The 23,018-nt window shown below is 45.1% G+C and overlaps 1 protein-coding gene and 1 pseudogene across 2 annotated transcripts in view; one reads left to right on the top strand and one right to left on the bottom strand.

Moving 5' to 3' along the window:
• Window positions 1-1,299: 1,299 nt before the first annotated feature.
• LOC131491174 (small ribosomal subunit protein uS8-like) lies at window positions 1,300-5,152 on the bottom strand (annotated as a pseudogene).
• Window positions 5,153-11,693: 6,541 nt separating this feature from the next.
• GLIS1 (GLIS family zinc finger 1) overlaps window positions 11,694-23,018 on the top strand; it is a 229,927-nt gene continuing 218,602 nt past the window's right edge. For both annotated transcript variants that reach the window (XM_058717313.1, XM_058717314.1), the window contains exons 1-2: window positions 11,694-11,782; window positions 12,831-13,131. In XM_058717313.1, the coding sequence (XP_058573296.1) occupies window positions 12,873-13,131 (259 nt within the window). In that variant the 5' untranslated portion in view covers window positions 11,694-11,782; window positions 12,831-12,872. The remainder of the gene's footprint in view (window positions 11,783-12,830; window positions 13,132-23,018) is intronic.

Below are 23,018 nucleotides of genomic sequence, written 5' to 3' on the forward strand. Positions count from 1 at the left end.
CACCATTAAGGATGAGGGATGCCTTGGGCCACCCAGGGGAAGTTCCAAAGTTGAAAACTGCAACTTCCAAATGCTTGACCTCTCCCTTCCCTTCCATCTCTGTCGCCCCCGTCACCTGGGCCTGTCAGGTTAACTTCCTAAATAAAGCTGCATTTAGCCACTTCTGTCCGTCCCCACCAACCCTGGCCACCTGAGTCCAGGCTCCCCAGCATTGCTCTTTGTTTCTTTTTTTTTTTTTTTTTTTTAATTTTTTTAACGTTTATTTATTTTTGAGACAGAGAGAGAGCATGAACAGGAGAGGAGCAGAGAGAGAGGGAGACACAGAATCTGAAATAGGCTCCAGGCTCCGAGCTGTCAGCACAGAGCCCGACGCGGGGCTCGAACTCACGGACCGTGAGATCATGACCTGAGCCGAAGTTGGACGCTCAACCGACGAGCCACCCAGGTGCCCCCCCAGCATTGCTCTTTGGGACTTGGCCTGATGATTCTGACAGCATCTGCACTTGCCTCTTTCTCAATCCACTTTCTACACAACAGGTAGAATGGTATTTTCAGAGCAGATCTGATTATGTCAGTCTCCAGCCTGAAATTCTTCATCAATTTTGGATCCAGCCCTTTCCCTTCCCTGGCCTCATCTGGGGCCTCCCCTCCCCTCACTCACTGGCTTCCATTCACACTGCCCTTCTTTTGCTGCCTGGAAGGGATCTTCGTTCTTCTCATCTCAGGGCTTTTTGCACATGCTCGGCCATCTGCTGGAAAGCTCTTCCTCAGCTCTGAGACCAGTGACTTTGTTTCCTCCAAGATTCCATCTGAATCATCACCTCCTCAGGGAAGCCTTCTGTGACCCTTTAGACTTCATCAAGCCCCCAACACCCCTGCCTACTTCACAGCCTCTCATCACATGGGGCATTTCTCCTTCAGGACCTTATATCTTTGTTCAATTGTATGATTCACGTACGTGCATGGATTTGTATGATTAGTTGAATACTTTCTGTCCACTACCAGTTGGAAGCTCCATGAGTCTCTGGCTCCTTAGAACAGATCCTGGGCATGGTAGGTGCTCAGTCAATACTGTTGGATCAAGATGGATGGGAATGTGCATACACTACCTCTGATCTCTCAGAATGAGTTTCTGGAGGGTCTTCACGTCCTTTGGCAACTCCTTAATTCACTCTATTAACTTACGCATCTATTCAACCATAATTCACTGTGCACGGACACCAGGCACATACCAGGTGCTCAGTACCAGGGCTAGAGTGGCACATAGAACAATTCCTGCCCCCAAAGAGCTGGGGGCACTCAGAAGGCTTTCAGCTAGGAGAGCAACATGGTGGGATTAGTAATTTAGAAAGACCACTCTGGCTGCAGGGAGGAGGTTGGATTGCAGGGGCCAGGCAGGAGACCCAGATGGGAAGCTGGTCCAGTGATACAGACTAGAGATGATGAGGCCTGGTGAAGGCCACAGTGTGGAGATGGAGAGAAGGAGCATTTACAGGAAGTACACGGGAGGTAGGAATTACAGACCTTGGAGTCTAGATGTGGGTGGAGGGAGAGAAGGAGCCTGGGATAACCCCTAGGATCCCAGCTTGATGGTGCCATCATTCATGTAAGAGAAAACAGGAGGAGAGGAGAAAGGAGAAGGAGGGGGTGGGGAGAAACTTGGCTTCTCAAGCCATTTATCAGTTTCTATTTGTAGAGAGAGTTTGATGAGCCTAAGGCGTCATTTAGAAGAGACTCCACTTTTAGGAATAACCAACTTGACTCTGTTTTTAATTTACATACAGTAAAATTCACTGTGTACAGATCTAAGGGCTTTGATAAATGCATAGAGTCGTGTAAACACTGCCACAGTCAAGATACAGAACAGTTCTATCATGGCCCTTCCTCCCCCAAATTGCCTCATTTCTTGTAGTCAGATCTTTTCTAACCCTTAACTCCTGGAAATTGTTGATCTGTTCTTTATAATTTTGCCTTTTCCAGAATGTTACATCAATGGAATCATACAGTATGTAGTTTTTTGAGTCTGGCTGCTTCTTCTTCTTTTTTTTTTTTTTAAGGTTTATTTATTCATCTTGAGAGTGTGGGGTGGGGAATGAGTGGGGGAGAGGCAGAGAGAGGGAGGAGAGAGAGAGAGAATCCCAAGCAGGCTCCTCACGGTCAGTGCAGAGCCTGATGCAGGGCTGGAACTCATGAACCGTGGGTCTGGATCATGACCTGAGCCAAAATCAAGAGTCAGATTCAACCTACTGAGCCACCCTAGGCACCCTGAGTCTGGCTTCTTTTACTCAGCATGATACATCTGATTCATCCATGTTGTTATGTATGTCAATAATCAACTTTATGTTACTGTTGAATAGTATTTCATTCTGTGCATTTACCATGGTTTATCTGCTCTGCAGTTGAGGAACATTTGGTTTTCTATTTTTGAGGATTACAAACAATGTTCCTAAAAAATCTTTGTGTACAGGTTTTTGTGTAAACCTAGATTTTCATTTCAAACTGGGAAAGAGGTTGCTAGCTTGTATGGGTTGTATGGCAAGTATTATGTTTGACTTTGTAAGAAAATATCAAACTTTTCCAAAGTGGTTGTGCCTTTTTGCATTTCTACCAGCAATTTATGTGAGTTTCACTTGCTTCACATCCTTGCCAGCATTTGAAATTTTTAAAATTTTATTTTTAAATTTAAAATTATAACCATTCTAATAGATGTGTAATGGTATTGCAGTGTGTTTATCATTTGCATTCCCTCATGACTAATGATGATGAACATCTTTTTATGTACTTATTTTGCATATTTTCTGTGGTGAAGTATCTGTTCAGATCTTTTGCCCATTTAAAAACGTTGGTTGTTTTCTTTTTATTAAGTTGTAAGAGTTCTTCAGAAATTCTGAATGCAAGTCATTAGTTGGATATATGATTTGCAAATATTTTCTCCCTGTTTGTGGCTTGTCCTTTCATTCTCTTAATAGTGGCTTTTGAAGAGCAAAAATTTTAATTTTGCATCGTATCTAATTATTCTTCACCTAATCTGAAGTCACAAGTATTTTCTTCTCTATTTTCTTCCAGAAGTCGCAGCTTTGCATTTTGATCCATTTTGAGTTAATTTTTTATAGCGTGTGATGTATAGGCTGAGGTTTGTTTTTTTGTATATGTATATTCAGGTGCGCCAGCACTATTTGTTGAAAGACTGTCCTTTCTCCACTGAATTGTTTTGTACTTTTGACAAAATCTCTTCGCCATATGTGGGTTCCATAGAATATGGAATATTCTGTTCCATTAATCTATGTGAATATCCTTTTGCCAGTATCACACTGCCTTGATTTTTTAAAATATAATTTATTGTCACACTGTCTTGATTATTATAGCTTTATAGTGAGTTTTAAAATCAGGTATGAGTCCTCCATCTTTTTCTTTTTCATAACTGTGGCCATTCTAATTCCTTTGGTTTTCCAAATAGGTTTTTCAAACCAGCTTGTTGCTTTCTATTAAAAACAACAACAACAACAACAACAACAACAAACTCCTGCTGGCATTTTGATTGAAGTTGTGCTGAATTTATAGATTAATCTGGAGAGAATGGACATCTTAATAATATTTAATCTTTCAAATGATGAATAAAGTATACCTCTTTTGTTTATTTAGATCTACTTTGACTTCTTTAATCAGAGTTTTGTAGTTTTCAGCATATATATTCTGCACTTATTTGTTAGATTTATATCTAACTATATCTTTTAAAAAAATTTTTTTTACTGTTTACTTATTTTTGAAGGAGAGAGAGACAGAGCATGAGCCTGTAAGGGGCAGACACACATGCACGCACACACACACACACACACACACAGTCACACACACACACACACACACACACACACACACACACACACACACAGAATCTGAAGTATGCTCCAGGCTCTGAGCTGTCAGCACAGAGCCCGACACAGGGCTTGAACTCACCAACTGAGATCATGACCTGAGCCGAAGCTGGACGCTCAACCGAGTTTTTTTTTTTGTCCATTGAGGCATTTTATTTGCATGTATGTATTCCATCCCTAGAAAAAAAATCCCAGGATTTTTTTCCCCTCCTGTGTGTTTTCATCTTGCTTCTTCATGGTTCATGATGCCAGCTGAGGTTGTCAGTACAATGAAACCAAGCTGGTGACACGGGAACAGATTATTCTGCCATTTTTCTAGATCTTTAAGTTGTACAGCAAACCTGGGGCTGATCACTCCACACTTGTTTAACCTGCCTGTGAGGTTCACAACAATTTTCCCAGCTCAGTGATCATCAGTGATTTCCAATTTGCCAATGTAACCATGCTCCATCATCACAGTTAGAAACTGGATGATGACTTTGGAGCATGACCTAATAAGACCCTGGCATTTGTCTCTCCTGTCACATTAATGCTCTTGAGAGCATCTGCCAGGATGTTCATGTGCACTGTTATGGTGACATCGGAAGATGGGGAAAAGAGAATGGGCAAAATTAAAAAAAAATTTCTAGTGGTCTATTGCTAGTATATATAAACGTGATGGATTTTTCTATATTAACCTTGTATCCTGCAACCTTGATAAACTCATCATTTATTAGCTCTAGGAGAGTTTTTGGGATAGTTTCCATGGGATTTTATACATCGATGATAATGTTGCCTGCCAAAAGAGAATATTAGTTCTTACTTTCCAGCTTTTTTCCCCTTGCCTTACTGCACTTGCTTAGGACCTCCAGTGTGATTGCTGAATAGGAATAGTGAAAGCAGATATCCTTATTTGTTCTTAATCTTAGGGGGAAATCATTCATCTTTTACCACTAAGTATAGTGTAAATGTGTGATGGTAGGTTTTGTTTTTGTAGATGCCCTTTTTCTAGTTAAGAAAGTTCCTTCCTATTCCTACTTTCAGTTGGTTCTTATTCTCCCTAATCATATTTAAGATTTTATCTAGAACATCTTTATTGGTCCTTTATGACTGTGTTCCATATTAGGATTCTTCAGGGGTTTTTCTTTGTTCTAAAAAAGAGCATCTTTGGGACGCCTGGGTGGCTCAGTCAGTTGAGCGTCCAACTCTTGATTTCAGCACAGGTCATCATCCCAAGGTGGTGAGATCAAGCTCCGCGTCAGGCTCCACACTGAGCATGGAGCTTACTTGGGATTCTTTCTCTCTCTTTCCCTCTGCCCCTTTCCCCCATCCATGTGTACGTGCTCTCTCTCATAATAATTATAATAATAATAATAATAATAATAATAATAATAAATGATAACAAAGCATCTTCAAGTTAATAAAAGAAGTCTAGAAGTTGTAAAAGAAGTATGTTGGGTATTTCATTTATCATCATCATGACTTTTCATTTTCTGGTGGTTTGATCTTTTTCCACCTTCTCATTGAGTCTCCACAGAAGCCCTGGTGAGTCAGGGACTGTCATCTTTATTTGGCAGATGCAGTGTCAAGGAACCGGGGATGGTGACTTGGTCAGGTCCCTCAGCTTAATAGCACCAGAGCTACAACCACTAAAGAAGTCATTCTATGGACTGTCCTCAATGAAAGCTCCAAAGGGCAGTGAAGGAAACCCAAGCTTTGTACTCAGGCACACAATCTTTAATTTTAATTAAGTCAAAAATTTTTATTGCAGTAAAATTCATGTAACATAAAATTAACTACTTAAAAATGAGTAATTCAGTGGCATTTAATACATTCACAGTGCTGTGCAACCACCATCTTTATCTAATTCCCAAAATTTTTCCTTAGCCTAAAAGAAAACCTGTAGCCATTAAGCAGATAATCCCCATTAGCCCCTGGCTACCACCAATCTGCTTTCTGTTTCTACGGATTTACCTATTAAGAATATATCGTACAGGGGGCGCCTGGGTGGTTCAGTCAGTTAAGTGTCTGACCTCGGCTCAGGTCATGATCTTGCAGTCCGTGAGTTCGAGTCTCGCATTGGGCTATGGGCTGACAGCTCAGAGCCTGGAGCCTGCTTCTGATTCTATGTCTCCCTCTCTCTCTGCCTCTCCCCCACTCACATTCTGTCTCTCAAAAAATGAATAAATGTTAAAAAAAAAAATATGTCATATGGGGCACCTGGGTGGCTCAGTCAGTTGAGTGTCCCACTTTGACTCAGGTCACCATCTCACAGTTCGTGAGTTTGAGCCTGGCATTGGATCTGTCTGCCGTCAGCACAGAGCCTGCCTCAGATCTTTTGTCCCCCTCTCTCTCTGCCCCTCCCTCATTCACGGCCAGTCTCTCTCTTTCTCTCTGTCAAAAATAAATAAACGTTAAAAAAAAGATATAAGTGGAATCCTTTTGTGTCTTGAGGTTCATCCAGGTTGTAACATGTAACAGTACTTCATTCCTTTTTAAGGCTGAATAGTATGCCATTTGCGTGTGTGTGTGTGTGTGTGTGTGTGTGTGTGTGTGTGTGTGTGTGTGTACAGTTTGTTCATTCATCCTGGTGAACATTTGGATTGTTTCCACAGCAGTGTTCTTTTGGGTAGATGGTTAGGAGTGGAATTGCTGGGTCATATGGTAATTCTATGTTAAAATTTTTGAGGAACCATCAAACTATTTTCCACAGTGGCTGAACCATTTTACATTCCTACCAGAAATATATGAAGGTTCCAATTTCTCTACATCCTCACCGACACTTGTTTTTTTTGATTATAGCCATCCTAGTGGGTGTGAAGTGATACCTCATTGTAATTTTGATTTGCATTTCCCTAATGACTAATAAGGGTGAGCATCTTTTCATGTACTTGTTGACCATTTGTACATCTTCTTTGGAGAAATGTCTGTTCAAGTCCTTTGCCCGTGTTTTAACTGGATTGTCTTTTTGCTGTTGGGTTATATGAGTTCTTTATGTACTCGGGATACCAAACACTTATCAAATGTATGATTTGCAAATATTTTCTCCCATTCTGTACGTTGTCTTTTCACTATCTTCATAATGTCCCTTTGATGCACAAAAGCTTTTAATTGTGTTGAAGTCCTTTTTTTCTTTTTTAAATTTTGTTGCTTCTGTTTTGGGTTTCACATCTAAGAATCTATTGCCAAATCCAAGGTCACAAAGATTACCCCTACATTTTCTTCTAAGCATTTTATGGTTTTTAGCTCTTGCATTTAGGAACACTTGAGTTACTTTTTGTAGATGGTATGAGATGGGGATTCAACTCATTCTTTTGCATATGGATATCCAGTTTTCCCAGGACCATTTGTTGAAGAGACTATGTTTTTCTCAAATGATTCGTCTTGGGACTCTTGACTGAGAACTTTAGTAAATCACTTAATTTGGAACTACCTACAAAATGGGAAAGAGAATCTCTCTCTCAGAGTTTTTAGGATAAAATGAGATCACATATGAAGAGTGTCAGCCATACTATCTGGCACATAGTAGGTTCCCCAGTGAATGTTAATTCTTCTCTTGCTGCAAGAAATAGAGGCAGGGTAAGCAGTGCAGCATTCATCACCTCTATTCCTTCTCCTTTTGCATATCTCCAGGACACAGGAGACCCTCAGATACACAGAAATGTCTATTTTTGCCTTAACCATTTGCTGAGTATATTCTTAAGACCGTGGACAAAGATGGTGAGTGGGGAAGTCATGATAGGTTGAAGAAGCACTTAGCTAGAAATGCAGTTAAGCAAATGGAGTAGTGGTCAGTCCTTAATAATTCAATCAGCATTCCATAAACATTTATCTAGTACTGACTTTGTGCTAGAATCTGTTCTAGGTTCTGGAGTTACAAAGGCAAAAGGCTGCCCCTGCTCTCAGAGAGGTCTCACTCTAGATGAAGAGAGAGACTGTTAAATAGGTAGTTTTAAAACAGTATAAGTTCTGAGATGGAATGAAGTAGAGATTTCTGTAAGAGTGTATGGGAAGAAAATAATTGTAGCCAGAGGATTCCAACAAGGCTTCTGGTAAAAGTGATACTTGAGCTGTGTATCAAACAATTCACAGGAAGGAGTATGAAGAAGGACAGGAGGGAAAAATGTTAGCATAGTAAGCATCATATACAAAACCATGAAGACATGAGTATATGTTCTGGGTTCTAGGTGATGAAAAATATTCTAAGGTTCCTGGAACATAGGATAGGGCCAAATGGTACAATGAGAAAATGGTTTGACTTTATTTAGATGGCTGTTGGGATCTATTTTTTGTTTGTTTGTTTGTTTTTTTGTTTAAAAAAAATTTTTTTTTAATGTTTATTACTGAGAGACAGAGAGACACAGAGTGTGAGCAGGGCAGGGGTAGAAAGAGGGAGAGACACAGAATCTGAAGTAGGCTCCAGGCTCTGAGCTGTCAGCATAGAGCCCGTCACGGGGCTTGAACTCACAAACTGCGAGATCATGACCTGAGCCAAAGTCAGTTGCTTAACCCACTGAGCCACCCATGTGCCCCGGGATCTATTAATAATCATTGCCCTAAATAGGGAAATGATGTGATCAAATCTGTGCCTCAGAGATGGACAGAGGGACCTGTAGGGAAAATGGATGCTAGGGAAGAAGATGAGGCTGAGGCAGGAAGAAGAGTTGGGAAGAAATGTTGGTGTGGGGGGGGGGGGGGCAGGGAGGGTGGGATTGTTAAGTGGATTAATGGCAAATCAAATATGGGAGTGTGGGAGAAGAGGGACCTAGGCTGGGTCTCAGACTTCTAACATGGGAGACTTGACCATGGGGACATTCATCTAGGTAGTTACAGGAATGAAGACTTAAGTCAGAGAAGAAAACATGATGTTTGCTTTTGCAGATGGACCCTGATGGAGATATCTAGTAGACAGGCTGTATGTGGGACTAGAAGGGCAAAAGTGGGTTTGAGCTGGAACACTGGTGAGTATAAAAAACACACATTATGTCTGGCCTGCTAAAAGGAGAAGTGGGTTTTATTCATTTTGCTTGGTTTTGTTCTTGACAATTAAAATATGAATGAGTTTTATTTTCGTACCAAAACTATAAAGAAAAGAAATATAGCTCATACTCTTAATACTCAAATAACCCCTACTGAAAGAGAGGGAGGATAATATATACTGTTAGAAAATACTAACAGTTCAGAAGAGTAAAAAATGAAAAGTACAGGATTCCCCGCGACCCCCCCCCCCCCCCCCCGCCCCGTCCTCCATTCCCTTAACCACTGTTAACACTGCCTTGTATTTCCTTCTAGGAAAAAACCCGCATGCACCCACTGGATTCTGTATATCCCCAAAGGACTCCTGCAGTATACAAGTGTTTAAGAGGCCTATTTTATTGAGCAGATTAACCTTCTCATTGCTTTGTCAGGCTTTACAAACCCATCTGTCCTGGTGGGGTGGAGCTGTGAGCTCACTGGAGGAAGGGCAGGATCTCCATTTCTCTTCTTCAGGTGTGGGGGCTGGCTCAGGGTAGGTTCCCAATAAAGAGTAAGTGAATGAGCTGTTGGTGCACCTTGGAAATTGGAAGAGCCTTTGCCTGAAGTTCCAGTTGATTCAGTGACTTATTCAGCAAATGTTTTCATCGTCCTAAGTGTGCGATGCTGTATGTGAGTGTGCGTGCATGTGTGTGTGTGTGTGTGATATGTGTGTGTGTGTGTGTGTGGTGAGGAGGGAAGGCAGAGGACTCGGCTGAAGGGCAGAACTGGAAAGGCCAGCCATCTTCTTCCACCTGTCTTGATTTTGAGGTCCAGAGTGAGACTGTGATTTGCGAAAGCCACATGGCCTATTGGCAGCACTTCCGAAGGAGGGTGTGTGGAGTAGCATGTAGTGGTGTGTCGGGAGGGCTTACTGAGCTACTCTTGCTCCTTTCTACCCCTTCCCCTCCTACCAAAAAAGTAGCAACAATCCCTGACTCCAAATCCCTGGACAGAGGCAACACCTTGAGATGCCCTATACAACCCTTGGCCCTTGACCTATGTGTCACAGACAGGTTGGTTGACATCCTATACCTAATAGAGGCAACTGGCTGGCATCGAAGTGAGGAAGCCTGGATGCTGGTGCCACACCCAGTCACATCCTCTCTCCTTTGAATGTGGGGGTGGGTCTAACTAAATCTCCAAGGTCCTTCTTAGCGCTATTGCTCTCTAATTGTAAGATGCTATATTTAGTCAATTACAGGAAATCAGATTTTGGAATTCTAGGATTCTAAAATCCTGGTTTCCCAAGATTCCAGGGATGCTGCTTGAGGTCTCTTACTCTGTGCAGAATCGTCTATTGTGAGACCTGACTTGTGTCATAGGGAGGGGTTCCATATACATTTTTCAACTTGAGAGCAGGGCCAAAGAGGTCAGACCGCTCCCTTCAGAGAGTGTGAAGCCAGACAGGTCCCTTGGAGCCTGCCCAGGTCCCTAGCAAACAGTGCAGAGGGGGTGAACTGAGATGAAATGCAGAGACCACCTCAGGGGCCCCACTGGGCCCTTCCAGTAGCCCTGGCAAATAGTCCAGTCCAGCTAACAGCCCAGTTTTGTACAGGAGGAAACTGAAATTCAGAGAAGGGAACTGAGCCACTGCTACTGGTCACCCTGAAGTCCTGTTTGTGCGGTGTTCTTTCTATACATTGGACAGGGATCCCTGAGACACTACTGTCTGTGAGGAGCCCGGAATGCAGGCGAACCGGGTTCCAGGCCCGGAAGGGACTTAGAGGAATGCGTCTAAGCCTTTACAAGTCTGTGAAGATCTGGGAGCTTGCTAAAAATCTGGGCGCTGGGGCTCTGTCCCCAGACAGATTTACAGATTTAATTAGAAAATATCGGGGCACCTGAGTGGCTTAGTCGGTTGAGCCACCCACTCTTGATTTTGGCTTTGGTCATGATCTGGAGGTTAGTGGGACTGAGTCCTGCCTCCAGGTCTGTGCTGACTGCACAGAGCCTGCTTGGGATTCTCCCTGTTCCTGCTCTCTCTCTCTCTCAAAACAAATAAATAAACATTGTGTTTTGAAAAAGAAAATACTGACCTGGGCATCTGTTTCTGTTTGTCTTTTTTTTTTTTTTTAAACAAACATCTTTACCTTTCTAATTTTTTTAAGTAAGCTCTACGCCCAAAATGGGGCTGGAACTCACCATCCTGAGATCAAGAGTCACATGCTGTACTGACCGTGCCAGCCAGGCGCCCCTGTTTTTGTTTGTCTTTTAAATTTGGAGTTTGAGACCCTCTAGCCTGGACTCTAGGGTGAAAAACACCACAGAAACGAAAACGTTAAGAAAAGTGGTCTGAGATCCCTGAGTTTGCGTCCCAACGTTGCCGCTGACTGGCTTATGAAATGCGTGCAAGTGAGCCGCTTGGATCCTGCAAGAAAACTTTTAAAGCACTTTTCACATCTGTTACCTCCGCGCGTAGGTTTCGCCGGTCCCATTTGGTAAGGAGAAAACTGACCTCGGAGGAGGGAAGGGTCCTGCCTCAGTCGCTGGGACAGGCGGGGACACAGCCTGGCTCTCCTGACGCCCAGTAAACTCCGCCGCCCGGCCAGTCCAGCTCGGACGACAGAGCCCAGCCTCTCCCGCCTGCGGCGCCGCCCTGCCCGGCGAGGCGGCCGGAGGGCAGCGGACAGCGCAGGGCTCCAGCAGCCGCCGCCTGTCAAACCCTCCGCCCAGCCCCGCGCCGGGCCCTGCCCAGGCCCCCCAGGCAACGAGGCCCCGCCCTCGCGCCGCGATTGGTTTCCGCGAGGCAGCCGCAGCTAGCCAGTGGCTGGAGCGGCTGTCTGGCAGGCCGGGGCCCCGCCCCCTCCCGGGATGCCGCCCCGCAGGACGCGGCGGCAGCGGCGGCTGCGGGGGCTGCGGCGCCAGTGGAGGCGCGCGGAGCGGTGCGCGCCGCGAGCTGCAGCCGCAGCGGCGAGGTGAGAGGGGGCGCGGCCCGTGACCCGGGGAGGGGGCGGGCGCCAGGGCCTGAGATCCGAGGCTGGGGTCCTAGCGACGCTCGAATCCCGGGAGCTTTGGAATGGCGCGGGGAGTGCAGAGAGGAAAGGAGAGTTTGGGGGCCCCGGGCCCTTGCTCCAGGAGGGATGATGGAGGGGCTGAGACTCTGTGGAGGAGGACGCAACCCGCGTGTTTGTGGAGTGTGAGCCAGTGGCGCTGCTAGTGTTGCTGAGTGAGCGGGTGAGTGAGAGCAGGACGTGTGGCACACTGTGTCCCCGGCGTGCATTTGCGAGGGTGTATGGTATGCGTTGGAGCCTGCGTCCATGGGCGTTACAGACTTTGTGCGGGTTTGCGCGTGCGATGGGTTCATTTTCTCTGCTGCGCGTGGGAGTGTGCGTGTCTCTGTGTGCTCGTGATGGGTTTGTGTCGCGGGAGTGAGCGCCCATCGTCGGACTCTCATTCTCCTGGCTTGGGGGGGGGGGGTCTTGGTAAGTCTCAGAGGGTTTGCGCCCCAGGCTGGTGGGTGCACAGTCTGTGGTCCCTACGTGCAGCCGGGTCCCCGGAGCGCTCAGGAGGCGCGCAGCCTCTGACCCACCTGGAGTAGCCTCCGTGGCTTCGCCGGAGCCCTGCCCAGGGAATACTAGTTGCCTCCCGCTCCTGCCTCACTGGGTGTCACCGCACAGCCACTCTCCCTTCTCCAGGCCTCAGTTTCCCTTTTAAAGCGGGCTGGTACTGGTGGAGGTGGATTTGAGCGGGAGGATACACGGGCCCCTCGGAAAGCGCTGTGGCAGCGGGTAGCGGGGGCCCTGGACGCACCAGAGAAGGAAGTATGAGCCACTCTTGTGCCTGGAAGGGGCTTTTGCGGGATCAGGTGGGTGCGTCAGGTTAAGGTAAGTGTGGTGGAGCTAACTCATTTTAGAGACAAGAAATAAACCGAGGAGTGGTGACCTGCCCAAACCTCCCCCGGGACACCGTAGGGGCTGTTCCGTCCGTTCCTACTAATGCGCTGATGCTTTCTCCCCTCCCCAGGAGCCCGGCGCGACCCCCAGCGGCGCGCCCTGCCCTGGCGCCATGCACTGCGAGGTGACAGAGGCGCACTCAGACAAGAGGCCAAAGGAGGCCCTCGGCGCCCCGGGTTCAGGCCGCGGGCCCACTGGCCTCGGCGGCACGCACATGGCCTTTAGGGTCACCGTGAGCGGCGGCGGCTGCGTGGATGGGGACTCGCGTGACCTGTTGCCCCGGCCGCCCGTGCCGCCTCCGTGCGCCCACGACCTCCTCCGACCACGGAGCCCCAGAGACTACGGTCCGTCCAAGGCCACCGCCGGGAAGGGTAAGTCTGCCCTCGCCAACGTGTCTGGCCGGAGGTGTGGAGAAATTCGGGCTGCCTGGCCTGGATACCGCACACCTTGGTGGGAATTCTCCAGAGAACTTGGTGGAACTTTCAACAGTGCTCCTCAGTTTCTTTCTAGTTGTTTGGGACTCGGTTGTCATTATAAAATGATGCCTGTTTAGGAAGCATCTCATTTAAAATCAGTAAGCCTATTTTGGAGAAGTGTGTGTATAGGAAGTTCAGATTACATAATTTTACTTCTGTGTATTTCTGATAAAAGCTGTGTGAAACTTATCAGAATCTTATAAATTAGGGTGAATAGCAACTCGGGGATCTCTGAACCAGTTGCAGGCATATTTTGAGTTATTCCAATCTCCCTAAGTAGCAAAAACCAGAAGCCTTCAGCAAGACCTCTCCCCTCTTGGAACCTCAGTTTCCCCATCTTTCAAGTAAGGAATTAATTACATCAGATGATTTCTGGATTCCTGTTAGAAAATTTTATGAATCTATGATCTGTCCTGAGTCAAGTTCTGACTTAGAAAATGGCTTTTCTCAATTTGAAGCTTCAGAAGCATAATCTTTGGTCAGAAGTTCCTTTGCAATACCTTTCCTCCACCCAGTGAAGCTGGTGGGTATAAGGTGCAGGCCCAAGGAAGGTTTATGGGCTCAAAGTCAGCGATGATGTGGGGATTCTCATGAACCTGTTCTTCTCATCACAGTTAATTATTATTGAGCCATTATTTATAAGTTTCATGCTGACAGATAATTAACCAGAAATTGAGGAAATTGTTAAGACGCTGTGTGCTCCTCTCCCCCTGCCCTTTTTTTTTTCCTCCCTGAGAGAAACCAAGGCTTGGGATTTCATTATTTCAGCATTTGGAACCTCTTGGTTCTATCCAGGTGATTCTCAAGGAAGACAAAAAGTTTATTTGGCTCTATAGACATCACTTCTTTAGCATCAACCCCAGCAACTTAGGTAGGGTGTCTTGCTTTTAGAGATGAGAGCTTCTTCAGGGTAGAAAATATCCAACTTCCTAATTCAGGGACTGGTAAAACGAAATGAACTCAAACTGTTTTTCTTTTTAACAAAAACATCAGAGTTTGTTAGAAGAGTGCTATTTCTTGTCTCATTTTCAATGTCAGTCTCTTCTCCAGCAGATAGGGGTCCTGTTTGAAAGGGTAGATACAGAAAAAAAAAAAATGGCATGGCTTTAGAGTATTATTACAGGGATACACATATAAAGTTCTCTCTTTTTTTTTTTTTTTAATTTTTTTTTCAACGTTTTTTATTTATTTTTGGGACAGAGAGAGACAGAGCATGAACGGGGGAGGGGCAGAGAGAGAGGGAGACACAGAATCGGAAACAGGCTCCAGGCTCCGAGCCATCAGCCCAGAGTCCGACGCGGGGCTCGAACTCATGGACCGCGAGATCGTGACCTGGCTGAAGTCGGACGCTTAACCGACTGCGCCACCCAGGCGCCCCTAAAGTTCTCTTTTGCTAGGGAGAGAGGAGTGGTGTGTAAGACATGAGTAATATTTGCTGCCCTGAACTCCCTGCCTTGCCCGGCTCCACGCATAATCCTCCCTTAAACAGATACCCTCCTGCAACATTTTAAGTTTTAAAAAATCATAGCTGTCAACTGAAGATCGAGTTCTCGGCAGACCTGGTGAATGGCTCTCCTAAACATAGTCTTTGTCCCGAGCCTTGGTTAGAGACCTTTCATCTGGATGTTTTGCCTACGATCTTCCTACTTCCATTCTCCCAACCCCCAATTATTTTTATCCATACTCCCCCGCCCCCACCAATGTCTTATGTATGAGATGTTTAAGTCAGGATTATATTTGGAAAGGACAGAGGAGGATAAAGGGATGGGAGGAACAACTTTTTTCTTTGTACCCTAAGGTGGTTGTTCTGGTTAAGTGTTTGCAAGAGCCTTCTAAACTGTTTTCTTCACAGCCTTCAGCAAGGCTGGTGGGGTAGGATTTATCACACCCATTTGAAAGATGAGGAAACTGAGGCCCGAGAGTGGAGAAAGTGTCTCCTATGTAAAAGGGCACCCAGCAGGTCTGGGTGGGAGTTCTCTGGTCAGCCTTTGCGTGCTGACCTGGGCTTGAAGAGGTTTCCATCCTGGTTTCTGTCTTTTTATGCAAGTTCTTCTTCAAGTCAAGCCCTTCAGCGGCCTGAGACAAAACCAACTTCCAGCAGAGTGTCAGCAGTCCTCCTATAAATGCGTAAGGAACCGGCACCTCTTACCCCTACTCCCACCCAAATATTCCCCAGACCACGTAACCCTTTGAATGTTTGGTGTGTAGCTTCAAATCTTAGGTTTATTGGAAACAGACATAATACCAACTGAAAAATATTTATTGACTATGCCCTGCCATCTATGATTTGTGGGAGTTTGGGGGAAGTTATTTCCCTCTCTGAGCGCTTTAGTTCCCCCATTTGTAAATTTCCTGTGACACTGACTTAGAAAGCCTCAGTGCCTGGTTACTGGGGGGATTACTCTTGTAATGTGTTTAATGTTCTCAACCTCTGGTTCTTCATTTGCATGAGAGATAATAATGTCTTCCTCTCAGGGTAAATCAAACAATGGTTGTAAGAATGCTTTATAAACTAAAAAGCTAGAAGGGGTCACTTTTACTATTCATGCCAGGCACCATGCTGGGGTAAGTGATCCTTGAGATAAAGGGTGCAGGGAAAAGAGGGAGAAAGGTTTGATTTTTAAAATGTTGGATGTGAAGCGTACTCACTGGTACGCTAGCCAGAGGAAGCTGAGAGGAGCGAAGCTTCAGGTCTTTTGTGGCCACGGCTGCCCAGTGACCGGAGAGAAGACAGTATTGCTTGGTCTGGGGTCAGGTTTCAGATGATCTGCCTTCTTGCTTCAGACAGACCCTAAGCCGAGAAAGGGAGCGAGCCCTTTAGTCCAGCAGCTTATCCGCAAATGCTAGGGTCCTCTGTGTTTCCAGATCTGGAGTCAGGAGGCACTGGGATGATGCGACGTCATGGACTAACATTGTCATCATTTACAATAAGAATCACGATCTGTTTATGGCAGAGTCCCGTTTATCCAGATTCCAAGCAGCTGGAAAGGCCAAATTACCAGATGCTGCATTTTTCTTTCTTCTTATTAAACACCCAACGCTCTGCTTTTGGAAGTCCTGACAAGGAAAGAAGGTAAACATCTGGGCTTTATAGAGGCAGACAGCTTTGTGGCGATGGCCCGATGACGCTTGTTCCCCGTGCACAGCGTTTTACGGTTTTCAACGTACGTTCCCACGCATTCTCTCATCTGCCCTCACGCCAGCTGTGCTCTGCCTACCTCGTGGGCTGTTCGGACGTAACAGATGGAGAGCACTTTGCAGTTTTTAAGTGCTGGGCAGATACTGGCTCTTACTACTATGGTTCCCATTTTATAGATGAAGACGTTGAGTTTCAAGGATGTGCTCAAAGCTACAGACAGAAAGTGGCAGTTTCTTAGCCTTCCACTTCCAAGTAGCAGATCCCGGTGCCACGGGTTGTACCTTCTACATGTGTGTGGCAGCGGCTGAGAGCTGGCGTACTAGATGGCTTCTGAACGTGCCCGGGGAATTTAAAATATTTTTGCTTTTGGTATTTCTTCTGTCTTGAATTTTTGGAAGTAGTATCTGTGCCATAGTTAGAAAACTTGCTAGTTTACTGTTTTTCCAGAGTTGCTGTTCCCAGACTGAACCAGATAATGAGCTCACTATTTAATTCACAACGACTCTCTGGGCCCTTTCACCACGTACTGAGACTGGACACGTCCTAGCAATAAAAAGAAGGCTGACGATCATGACAAATGTGGACACTGCCATTAGTAAACAGCCATCATAATATGGCTGTAAATGCCAAAAAGGAGTCAATCTTGTAACTTAAAATAATAGCTAGTATGTGTGTGTATGTATGTGTGTGTGTGTATATATATATATATTTTTTTTCTTTTTTTTTCTTGAAGAAGGAAAACAAAATGCCATTCTAGTTTGTCCGCATGGGCATTAGGGGCTGGTGACAGTGGAGAGTAAACATGATGGTTTTAGTGGCCTTACCTGGTAGAATTTCTTCATCTGAATCAGAAGCCACAGAGATGTCCTGGGGAGGCCTTGCAGGGGCTAGCGCATCCATAATAGAAAGGTATGAGTTATTTTGAAAGCATTTACCCCCTCCGGCTCTGGTGGGCAATTTGCTTGCATTTCATCCATTTTAAAGTGCTGGTCCTGCGATCCGGAAATAATCAGATCCAAATTTTTTCGGTGCTTGAGGTTTCAAATAAGGAGGGGAGGGAAACCTGCTGGCCAAATGTCAGGCTCAGTGAGACAAAGAGAGAACCGTGTATGTGTGTGGGTACACAAATACGATAGGAACATGTTGCGTCTACAGGCATGAGAGTTATGTATCCGACAAATCTTTTATAGACGTGTAGCGGAAATATAATTCCCAAAGATTCCCTAAGAATCTTGTGCGGCTAGAATTTCTCTTCCCTTCCTGCCTCCCAAGCTCTCCAGAAGCTGCTAGGACTTGGCGTACAAATGGAGAGGAGACCATCACATGAGATCGTAACTTAATTTAGGCCTAGCTGCCTCTGAGCAGTTTACCTGCCATACTTGGCTGGGCCCAGGTCTCAGGACTCTTCTAGCTGTGGAATCATATCGATAGGCTGTCTTGCTCCATCTGTGATTTGAAAACATAAGTTTCTTTATATGCTGTGGTTTTCCTTCACACTTCTCCTCCTTCTGAGAAAAAAAAAAAAAAAAGCAACAACAAAAAAAACCCACCCCGTCTTTGAGTTATTCATCTCCCTGCGTTACATTTGCGTGAGAAGCTAAATGAGCCAAGCACACTTATTTTTACAGTGCGTTAAAATCTCATTACAGGCATAAGTGCACAATGAATCATTTAAAAAAATATATTCTTATGTTCTTTGTTCTGAATGTTGCATAATTATCATCATTTTCTTCGGTTTTATTTTGTGGAGTTTGGCCAGCATCCTAGAAAAGGGGAGAAAAAGTTTTCAGTCCTTTTTTGGATAGGATTAGGAAACAACAACAACAACAACAACAACAAACAAACAAATACCAACTTTATTTGTAAGTTGACCAGACTATGGCTAACTGTGGCTTTTGCCTAGAGAGGGTCATTTCCCTTCCTTGTCTCAGTTTTCTTGGGAAAAAAATTCCCTTTTTTTTTTTGAAGCCGATGTGGTAGTATTTCAACAATCTCACCTTATATATACACGATTGTATTTAAAATTAAATTATGTGGTTTGGTAATTTACTTTCCTAATGCAGATTTTAGTTACAATTAGTTTGGACCTAGAGACTTGTGTTGTTTCTTTTGGTAGGGGGTAGTTTATTTTTGTGCCTAAAGAAACAAAGACATTCAGTTCAAGGGGGAGAAGAAATGAAACAAATTTTGCAGTGGGCTTTGAAAAATTCAAGTGCATTATGCAGAAAGCACAGCTGTAATACCAGGGCCAGGAAAAAAAGAGCAAACTCCTGAAATATTTGTGCCGAGCGCCTTCACTGTGCTAATGATTCTAGCAGTTTAAAAACGGACTTCTTGTTTATCAACAGTGGCTGCCCGAATTAATAGTTTACAATGAAAAAAAAAAAAAGTGCTTTCAGCATTCGAAGCAAAGTCCGGGCTGATAGCTGAGTTAGTAAGGAAGGCAGAAAAGGGGGAGGGTGGTTGTAGCTGGTTTGGTCTCCCTAGGCCTTATTTATAAGAAACTGAAAGGAAACAGAGACCTGGGGTGGGTGGGGGTGGGGAGAATACATCCCTAACCCAGTGATCTTATAGTTTAAAGTCACTGAAAGCATCTGTTTTCTTCTTTTCCCCGTCTTCCCCTAAACTCCAAAGGGTTATTCCTTCAGAGGGTTTCCGGCGGATTGAGGCGGATTGTGTTAGCATTACGAGCTGTGTTTTTAAAGTCAGCATTTGAGTCAGATGCACTGAGAGGAGACCTTCAGTCCGCTAACTGAATAATGCATTTCCTGTATGGCCTGAATTTATTTGGTGGTTATGGTTGGGTCTGTCTGGAGCAAACACATGCACCATTGTACAGCCTCAATGCATGCAGGCCATGCTCTTGGCTTTGAGTCTGTTTCCCCATCTGTAAAATGGGAAGCAGTGGGGACTGGATGATCTATACATAGTCCCTTCCTGCTCTGATGCTCCGGGATTCCCCATGAACTGGACTGGGAAGTTTGGGAAGGATCTAGGGTATGGGAAGAAGGCACCTTTGTCTTGGGTCAGGTTTAGACTTGATTTCTCCTATGAACACTTGATTCCTGAAGCTGACCACAGAAGAAAACAGAAGAGGAGAGTCAACTAATCTTTACTGAGCACCTACTCTGTGACAGGCTGGGTACATTATAGTTGTGATTGCAGTTAATGATGCCCAATAACCCTGTGAGGAAAGGAGGCATTATTTTGGTTATACAGATGGGGCAGCTGAGGGTTGGAAAGGTTAAGTCATTTGCCCCAATAATAAGCTCACTATTTAGTTCACAGCGACTTGCTGTACGGGTAGTAAGTTAGTAAAGCCTGGGATTTGAACTCAGCTCTGTCTTACAGCAAAGCCAATACTTTCCCCCTAAAGCACAGCACTCTCAAGGACGGGCTTTAAAACCCAGGCAGTGGCACGGAGTTGCTGTGGCTGCAGAATGTGCCCCCATTTCTGGGGGGAACGTAGCGGAAGGCTGCGGGCTGGGCCAGACAGCCATTCCCGGGAGCGGCCCTTTCCGAGTCCCGGCTAACAAGCAGAGGTGTGACTTTATGGGGAGACTCCCTGCATCCATCCACCTCCCTGCTGCAGAAATGGGGGAAAGACTGGTTCCCAGCTGTGACACGGGGTCCTCAGGCCAGGCCTCTCTGAGGCTGCGGAGGGATCCTCTAGAAGCAGCTCCTTCTCAGAAGCAGCGGCACATGCATTATGGCGGGTTCTAGTCCCTTTTTGAGCCTTTCACACAGTCTGGGGAGATTTTCTTGCCCAGACCCTGGTTGTGGTCTTCCTTCCCCTGCTTCTGAAGGCATCTGTTGATGTTTGAAGAGAATTCCTCATAAGCCCCTCCATGCCTAGGGTGTAGAATGCATGCTTCACCGGGCACGATGGCTTAAGATCTATTAAGCTATTTCTTATTCAATGATGGGACGGAGAAGGGCTTGGTGGGGAGAACAACCCGGGATCAGGGTCAGCTTGAGAGTTTGCTTGTGGGAAGCGGGGCTTTTATATCAGATGATGAACACACCAAATGACCCCCACGGAAGGAAAAGTTCCCGCTGCTGGTTTGTGTCTGTGGCCTTGCACGAGGGTGCCTGTGTTCACGAGAAGGTGGACATTCTCAAAGAATCCTACTTATTCTGAGGATGGCTTTGCAGGAAACCTTGTTGCCCCAGGCTTCTTTGCCTTCGGATGTTGACCCTGAGTCTGAAAGGGAGAGGAGGAAGCAGTACCAGGATGGTGCTGGTTGTGATGTGGCCCAGCCCCTTCCTACTTGTGTCTTTTTAACCACTACATTACTCTTTTAGATGTTGTTGCTTTTGTTTTTAAATAACAGGTTTGATGGAAAATAGAGCTTTCGCAAGAAACCAGGGAGAATTCTAAACCTGACTTTAAAAATACAGATCCCATTTGCTGTTTTAAGCTCTCCGGAGGGCTGGAGAGTGGGTTTGTTTTGGAACGTTGCTGGACTATATGAATTACTTCTCTGAGGCTTGGGTATTTAATACCTAGTAGAAGTTTGTATAAGAGCTGATGATGTATTTTGCCGACTTTCCAACCCTGTAAATAAATTACATGTGCCGGCAGAGGCTGCCAGGATCCACTGTGTCAATTGAAGCTTAATTTTTATCCCAAACCACTTAATACTTTTGTCCTAGTGAGTAGGGAAAGTTACCCCGTCTTGTCCAGCAGCGGGCCCATTCCAAGACAGAGACAGCTTTGCGAGACCGTGAATAGGCCTCCGTGGATTCACCGATCTTGACACGGTGTTCTGTGATTAAGTAGCTTCAGCGCTCTCAAACCCAACCCTCCAGGCAGAGGATGATAGTATAATTTTAAGTGTATCGTAAAAATGAAACTCGATTGCTTCCACTCCCAAACCTGCCTCACTCCCCTTCTCTCTGGAGAAAACGGCCGTAATTATGTGTTTAATCTCAAGACCGCCTGTGCATTTTATCTTATTTGAGTGCAAAGCCCAGGTAATAACGTTGGCATTTCCAGCACGAAACAATATAGGGTTTCTAATTTGGAGACACTATTAAATATTTCATGCTTCAACCAAACGCAATTCTTTTTTCCTATAATAAGTTTAAATATTAATTCTCTGGAATGTCAGATGCCTAAAGCTAGGCATTTAGTGATCTGCAGTTTCAAGTATCTCGAAGAAGGTTTATGAAACAGGATATTTCACTGGGAGGGATGAGTTGTGTGTTTCAGAGATATCTGAATTCAAGGCAGCGTCTTCTGATTTACTTTTTAAAGGGAAAAGGTCATAAAATAAGTTGCTTTATGTGCTGAAGGATTAAGTGGCTTAGGCTGAAATAACAGCAGGGACTTTACTGTTTTTCCCCTTATATTTTAACAATGCTTTCTGGGGGAGGGGGTGGGTCATTTTCCCGCCTGCTTGTCTCCTCCCCCATCAACCACCCCCCCCCCCCACCAGCCAGATGGCTTTAATTCTAACCAAATCCCACGCCGAGGCCAAATGATTGATCAAACAGTCATTTGTACTTACGTAGCGCTCTTTGTGAGAATATCTCTGCATTGGAGCTTCTCGGCCGGGTCGGCTCTTCTTTGGGCCTTTAGATGGTTGACTTCCAGCAGACTGAGGGGCTCGGAGAAGTGGGAGTGCAGGGGTGGGTGGGGAGCAGAAGCCCCAGACCTTGCCATCTAAGAACTCCTTGCTTAGAAACTTTCTGTTACTTCCCATCCCTGACAACAGGAGTATCCAAGTTTTTTAAATACAAGGACAAAAAAAATCTTTCCCTGGTTCACATGACAGCAGTTATATATTTAGTGTCTGTTGATGGATAAGATGCCTAAAGAGGTTATTAGTTTTAAGAGCTCTTTTAAACAGATTTGTATTTTAGCATTCACTTACCTATCTATAGAGGTCTCCATATTCTCCAGTCTTTGGTACATGCTTTACAGGTGGCCTCTGATATTACAACTTGGCTTATAGATTGGCAGCTGTTTGGCCAATGGGAAACATCCAGGTCCTTTGATGTGATGTTCAAGGCCTTTCCCACCAGTCTGCCTCATCTCTTGCTGATGCCTGCTTTGCTTGTTCTCTAGCGGTGTCGAACTTTTCCTTATGTAGCTTCAGACCCAGGATTTTCTCTTTACTTGTCCTTCTGTCCTTATACACTGTGAGCGTCTTTTTATTCATCTTTGCACCTTCGTGTCCGGTTCCAAGTCTGGTACAAAGTGCATATCCGAGAAAGATAGGGTGATTCTGATTGAGGTTGTGTGCATGGAACTAGGCCACCAGGTTCAAATCCTAGCACTGGGTACTAATGTGGGGAATGTGGGGCATGCTGTGGAGCTTTCTGGGCCTTGGTGTCCTTATCTACAAAATGGGGATAATAATATCAATGATCTCAAAAGGCTGTTATGAGGATGAAACGAGTTAATACATGTATGGGTGCTTAAATATGGGGATTGGACTATGGTAGAATGCTCAATAAATGTTGGGATTATTATTATTGTTATTGTTATTGCTAATGTAAACGTTTGGTAAACAGAACCTCTTAGAAGAGCCTTCCTTCCCTTCCTTTTCACCAGACTGACTCCTACTTGTTCTTTAAGACCCAGCTCAAGAGCCACTTTCTCCCAGAAGGCTTCCCCTTCTCCCTAGGCTGGGTT

Source organism: Neofelis nebulosa, chromosome 2 (assembly GCF_028018385.1).
Source record: "Neofelis nebulosa isolate mNeoNeb1 chromosome 2, mNeoNeb1.pri, whole genome shotgun sequence".
Taxonomy (NCBI): Eukaryota; Metazoa; Chordata; class Mammalia; order Carnivora; family Felidae; genus Neofelis; species Neofelis nebulosa.